This window comes from Pristiophorus japonicus, chromosome 4 (assembly GCF_044704955.1).
Source record: "Pristiophorus japonicus isolate sPriJap1 chromosome 4, sPriJap1.hap1, whole genome shotgun sequence".
NCBI lineage: Eukaryota > Metazoa > Chordata > Chondrichthyes > Pristiophoridae > Pristiophorus > Pristiophorus japonicus.
Window position 1 is genome coordinate 4,803,952 of NC_091980.1, and position 6,448 is coordinate 4,810,399.

The 6,448-nt window shown below is 49.4% G+C and overlaps 1 protein-coding gene across 1 annotated transcript in view; it reads left to right on the plus strand.

Annotated features, from left to right (window-relative positions):
- mgat4b (alpha-1,3-mannosyl-glycoprotein 4-beta-N-acetylglucosaminyltransferase B) overlaps positions 1-6,448 on the plus strand; it is a 406,613-nt gene that overhangs the window by 287,152 nt on the left and 113,013 nt on the right. The window contains exon 7 of the mRNA XM_070877144.1: positions 85-160. Coding sequence (XP_070733245.1) covers positions 85-160 — 76 coding nt within the window. The remainder of the gene's footprint in view (positions 1-84; positions 161-6,448) is intronic.

Genomic DNA, 6,448 nt, shown 5'->3' on the forward strand with positions numbered 1-6,448 from the left:
GAGGGGAATTACAGTGTGCACCAGAAGAGATAATGCAGATCTCAATATGAAGCCAAACACATGAATCTATTCTCTTCATTTCAGATGGAGGACAAAGCAGAACCTGGACTATTGCTTTTTAATGATGTATGCTCAACTAAAGGGCACCTATTATGTACAGGTAAGGGAGCTCGAGCTCGCTTGTATTAAGTAACCCGTACTTTAGAGAAAGATATTCTCGTCAGACGAAAATTAGTATTGATCAGAGACAAGGAGCAAACTGTCCGCCAGCCCCAAGTAGACGCCGGTTTATAGTTCCCATGAGCCACTTAGTCAACTGCATATTGATTTGTTCCGTTGAAAAAATTTCACGCAGCTATTCGGGTCGTCACCCTCGGTTGTTGACAGTAATAACCTTGTTTGTGACAAGCACTTAGCAAGACCATAAAGTAGCACTGTATACGATGAACCTTGGTGTGGATTTTCTTCTCTTCTTAGGCAGTCCCTCAGAGTCGAGGATGACTTGCTTCCACACTAACAGGAGTTCTCAGGTGACTGATGAGACCAATGTGGGACCTGTCACAGGTGAGGCAGACGGTGGTTGGAGGGACGGGTGGGTGGGGAGCTTGGGTTGTTGTGCGCTCCTTCCGCTGTTTGCGCTTGGCTTCCACGTGCTCCCAGCGAAGTGACTCGAGGTGTTTGACGCCTTCCCGGATGCTTCTCCTCCACTTTGAGTGATCAAGGGCCAGGGATGCCCAAGAGTCGCTGGGGCTGTAACATTTTTTCAAGGATACTTTGAGGGGGTCCTTGAAGCATTTCCTCTGCCCTCCTGGGGCTCACTTGCCTTGTCGTAGCTCGGAGTAGAACTCTTGTTTCATAAGAACATAAGAAATAGGAGCAGGAGTAGGCCATTTGGCCCCGCGAGCCAGCTCCGTTCAATAAGATCATGGCTGATCTGATCTTGGCCTCAACTCTACTTCCCTGCCCGCTCCCCATAACCTTTCACTCCCTTTGGGGAGTCTAGTATCGGACATGTGGACAATGTGGCCGGTCTATCGGAGCTGATTGAGCGTGGTCAATGCCTCGATGCTAGGGATGTTGGCCTGAGCGAGAACACTGATGTTGGTGCGCCTATCCTGCCAATGGATTTGCAGGATCTTGCGGAGGCAGCGTTGGTGGTACTTCTCCAGTACTTTGAAGTGCCTGCTGTACAAAGTCCATGTCTCCGAGGCATATGGGAGGGCGTGTATCACTACTGCTCTGTAGACCATGAGCTTGGTGCCGTGTTTAAGATCCTGGTCTTCAAACACTCTCTTCCTCAAGCAGTCGAAGGCTGCACTGGCGCACTGAAGGCAGTGTTGGACTTCATCATCAATGCCTGCCCTCTCCCAAGGTATGGGAAGTGGTCCACATTGTACACGGTGTCGTCATGGATCTTGATAATGGGTGAGCAGTACTGTGTGGTGGGGGCAGGTTGGTGGAGGACCTTTGTCTTCCTGATGTTTAATGTGAGACCCATGCTCTCGTACGCTTCAGTGAAGGTGTCGACGATGGTTTAGAGTTCGCTCTCCGAATGTGCACAAACGCAAGTTTCGTCTGCACACTGTAGTTCAGTGACGGAGGTTGGAACAACCTTGGATCTGGACTGGAGGCGATGGGGGTTGAACAATTTCTCGCTTGTCCTGTAGATTAGCTCCACTCCAGCGGGGAGCTTACTGAGGGTGAGCTGGAGCATTGCAGCGAGGACGATTGAGAAGAGCGTTGGTGCGATGACACAGCCTTGCTTGACCCCGGTCCGCACGTGGATTGGGTCTGTGGTGGATCCGTTGGTCAGGATCACGGCCTGCATGTCATCGTGGAGCAGGCGGAGGATGGTGACAAACTTTTGAGGACAGCCGGATTTGAGGAGGACGCTCCATAATCCCTCACGATGTCGAAGTGTCGAAGGCCTTTGTGAGGTCAAAGAAGGCCATGTACAAGGGTTTGTGCTGTTCCCTGCATTTCTCTTGCAGTTGATGTGCGAAGATCATGTCCATTGTGCCCCTTAGCAGGTGGAATCCGCATTGTGACTCTGGGAGGAGCTCTTCAGCCACAGGGAGAAAACGATTGAAGAGGATTCTTGCGATGATTTTCCCTGCAGCAGACAGCAGGGAGATTCCTCTGTCGTTACCGCAATCGCCTTGTCGCCTTTCTTGAAGATGGTCACGATTACGGGGTCTCTGAGTTCTCCTGGCATGCTCTCCTCCTTCCAGATACGCAAGATGAGGTCATGGATTCGTGCCAAAAGTCCTTCTCCACCATGCTTTAGCGCTTCGGCAGGGATTCCATCTGCTCCTGAGGCCTCCTTGTTCTTCGGTTGTCAGGTGGCCTTTTCTACCTCAGGCTGGGCTGAGATTGTGCTGAGGTGGTGGCGGGTAGCATGGAGTCGAGGACACTCACGTCAAAGACAGAGTCTCGGTTAAGGAGATCTTCAAAGTGCTCCTTCCAGCGGGCACTGACTGCCTCTCTGTCCTCGATGAGCGTCACTTCATTCTTAGCTCTCAGTGGAAAAGGACTTTGGGTGCTTGGGTTGTAGGTCGCCTTGACTGCACTAAAGAACCCACGCACGTCGTGATTGTCGGCCAGCTGCTAGATCTCCTGTGCTTTTTCCACCCACCATCTGTTCTTTAGGTCATAAGTTTTTTGTTGGACCTCGGCCTTCAGGTGTCTGTAGAACTGCTTTCTTTCACTCGAGTTGTGGTGGTGTATACAAATATTTTGTATCGGTCTTCACGGTAGAAGACACTAAAAGCATCCCAATAAAGGGGCTATTGGCGGGGTGGGGGGGAGGGGGGGACTTAAAACAATCACTATCACTAGAGAAATAGTACTAGGCACTAATGGGACTAAAGGTGGACAAGTCCCCTGGACCTGATGGCCTGCATTCTAGGGTCTTAAAAGAAGTGGCTGCAGACATAGTGGATGCATTGGTTGTAATCTGCCAAAATTTCCTGGATTCTGGAGAGGTCCCAGCGGATTGGAAAACCGCAAATGTAACACCCCTGTTTAAGAGAGGAGGGAAATAAGAGAGTTGAGGCCAATTCATTAAATATATTCAAAAAGGAGTTAGATGAAGTCCTTACTACTCGGGGGATCAAGGGGTATGGCGAGAAAGCAGGAATGGGGTACTCATTGAATGGCGGTGTAGGCTCGAAGGGCCGAATGGCCTACTCCTGCACCTATTTTCTATGTTTCTATGAAAGCAGGAAATTATAGACCAGACCTAACATCTGTCATTGGGAAACTGCTGGAGTCCATCATTAAGGAAGTAGTAGCAAGATATTTAGAAAATCATAATGTAGTCAAGCAGAGTCAGCATGGTTTTATGACAGGGAAATCATGTTTGACAAATTTGCTGGAGTTTTTGAGGATGTAACGAGCAGGGTGGATAAAGGGGATTTTGGATGACCTATAGTTTACGTAGGGTAGAAAGTGGGAGGCAAACCAGGAGTGCGTTGGAATAGTTGGAATAGCCCGGGAGCAGCGCGAGCTGGTGCAGGAGGGCGACGGCAGGGAAGAGGGACGTCAAGGTCCAGCTCGGTTATTGGAGCATGGGCAGATACAGCAAGAGCAGTGAGATCGGGGCGAAGGAGCGGCGAGGGACTGTGGAGGGATGTGATCGGGGCCTAGAAGAGGCGAGGGCCCAGGGGCAGCACGGGCCCAGCCCACACTGCGATATGTGTGCGTACTAGGTACTAGAGCTGGTCTCCAGTCATCTTGGTTAACCCTTGCCACTGGACCAAGACCTAGCTCTGTCAAGCCTGTGTGGTGGCTGGTGTGCAACGGCCACCACACGTTAAAACAATCCACGCACAGGCATCTTCCACCCTTCAGGATGTAGTTCAGGACTTGGAATATTAGGTCCTTCATTGAAACACCTGTGAACTCATCCCTTTTTGGCGTGGAAGCAAGTCATCCTCACTTCGAGGAAGCGCCTATGAGGATGATGATAAAGGGGAACCAGTGGATGTGGTGTATTTGGATTGCCAGAAAGCATTCGATTAAGTGCCACATAAAAAGTACAAAATAAAAGCTCACGGGGTTGGGGGTAATATATTAGCATGGATAGAGGATTGGCTAACTAACAGAAAACAGAGAGTAGGGATAAATGGGTCATTTTCAGGTTGGCAATCAGTAACTAGTGGGGTGCCGCAGGGATCGGTGCTGGGGCCCCAACTATTTACAATCTATATTAATGACTTGGATGAAGGGACCGAGTGTAATGTAACCAAGTTTGCTGATGGTACAAAGACAGGTGGGAAAGCAAGTTGTGATGAGTACACAAAGAATCTACAAAGGGATATAGACAGGCTAAGTGAGTGGGCAAACATTTGGCAGATGGAATATAATGTGAGAAAATGTGAGGTTATCCACTTTGGCAGGAAAAATAAAAAAGCTAATTATTTTTAAATGTGGAGGGTTTACAAAATGCTGCAGTACAGAGGGATCTGGGGGTCCTTGTGCATGAAACACAAAAAGTTAGTATGCAGGTACAGCAAGTGATCAGGAAGGCAAATGGAATGTTGGCCTTTATTGCAAGGGGGATAGAATATAAAAGCAGGGAAGTCCTACTACAACTGTACAGGGTATTGGTGAGACCACACCTGGAGTACTGCGTACAGTTTTGGTCTCCGTATTTAAGGAAGGATATACTTGCATTGGAGGCAGTTCACTCAGTTGATTCCTGAGATGAAGGGGTTGTCATATGAAGAAAGGTTGAGCAGGTTGGGCCTCTACTCATTGGAGTTTAGAAGAATGAGAGGTGATCTTATTGAAATGTATAAGATTCTGAGTGAGCTCGACAAGGTAGATGCAGAGAGGATGTTTCCCCTCGTGGGGGAATCTAGAACTAGGGGGCATAGTTTCAGAATAAGGGGTCGCCCATTTAAAACTGAGGTGATGAGGAATTTCTTCTCAGAGGGACCATGAATCTGTGGAATTCTTTACCCCAGGGAGCTGTGGAGGCTGGGACATTGAATATATTTAAGGTTGGAATAGACAGATTTTTGAACAATAAGGGAGTCCAGGGTTATGGGGAGCGGGTGGGGAAGTGGAGTTGAGGCCAAGATCAGATCAGCCATGATCTTATTGAATGGCGGAGCAGGCTCGAGGGGCCAAATGGCCTACTCCTGCTCCTATTTCTTAATGTTCTTATGTTCCAATTGAAAAATGTCTTGCGTTTGCGTTGTATTAGCTCCTGGATCTCCTGGTCATTCTCATCAAACTAGTCTTGTTGTTTTCTGGTATAACCAAGAATCTCTTCGCAGGTGCTGATTATGATGGACTTGAGGGCAGACCAGGCTCTGTGGACACTCTGCGGCTCCAGTTCACCCTAACCTTTACCCTTACCCTAACGCTAGGTTGGCGGTGAGGCGTTGGCTGAATAGGGCTTTTATTGCAGGGTCTTTGAGTGCTTTAGCATTGATTTTTCTGCGGCAGCATTTCTGTTGCCCCCGCCATTTTGAGGCTACGTTGATGGAGATATCAGAACAGACTAGGCGGTGGTCCGTCCAGCAGTCGAGGCTCCTGTCATGGCGTGGGTCCTTGCGATCCCTCGCTCAGACAATGACATAATCGAGCAGATGCCAGTGCTTGGAGCGTGGGTGTTGCCACAATGCCTTGTACTTGTCTTTCTGACGAAACAAGACAAGAACATGTTGTAAGCATTTTGTCAGGAGGAGGGTACGGCTGGAGTTGGTTTTCCCTACCCGCTCTCTGCTGATCATGCCTCCCCAGAGGTCTGTGTCCTTTCCAACTCTGGTATTAAAGTCGCCGAGGAGGATCAGCTTGTCACCCGTTGGGACTCGGGACAGGGATTGTTCAAGGCTGGAGTAGAATTCTTCTTTGGCCTCACCCGTAGCTCCCAGTGTTGGGGCGTACGCACTGATGACCTGGATTTTACGGGGCCTATGACAGCCTACCTGGTCGTCACTGCCACGCATGTTTCCACATGTTTGATAGTTCATCCACATGTGCAGGAAATGGACATTCACTGACGGAGGTTTCGGCTATTTCATAGAATCATAGGAACTTACACCACAGACGGAGGCCATTTCGGCCCATTGTGTCCGCGCCGGTCAACAAAGAGCTACCCAGCCTAATCCCACTTTCCAGCTCTAGGTCCGTAGCCCTGTAGGTTACGGTATTTCAAGTACACATCCAAGTACTTTTTAAATGTGGTGAGGGTTTCTGCCTCTACCACCCTTTCAGGCCGTGAGTTCCAGACCCCCACCACCCTCTGGGTGAAAACATTTCCCCTCAAATCCCCTCTAAACCTCCTACCACTTACTTTAGGTCCGTGCAGCAGAGCAGGTCTCCAGTCATCCTGGTTAACCCTTGCCACTGGACCAAGACCTAGCTCTGTCAAGCCCGTGTGGTGGCCGGTGTGCAACTGTCACCCCACGTTAAAAAAACCCACGCACAGGCATCT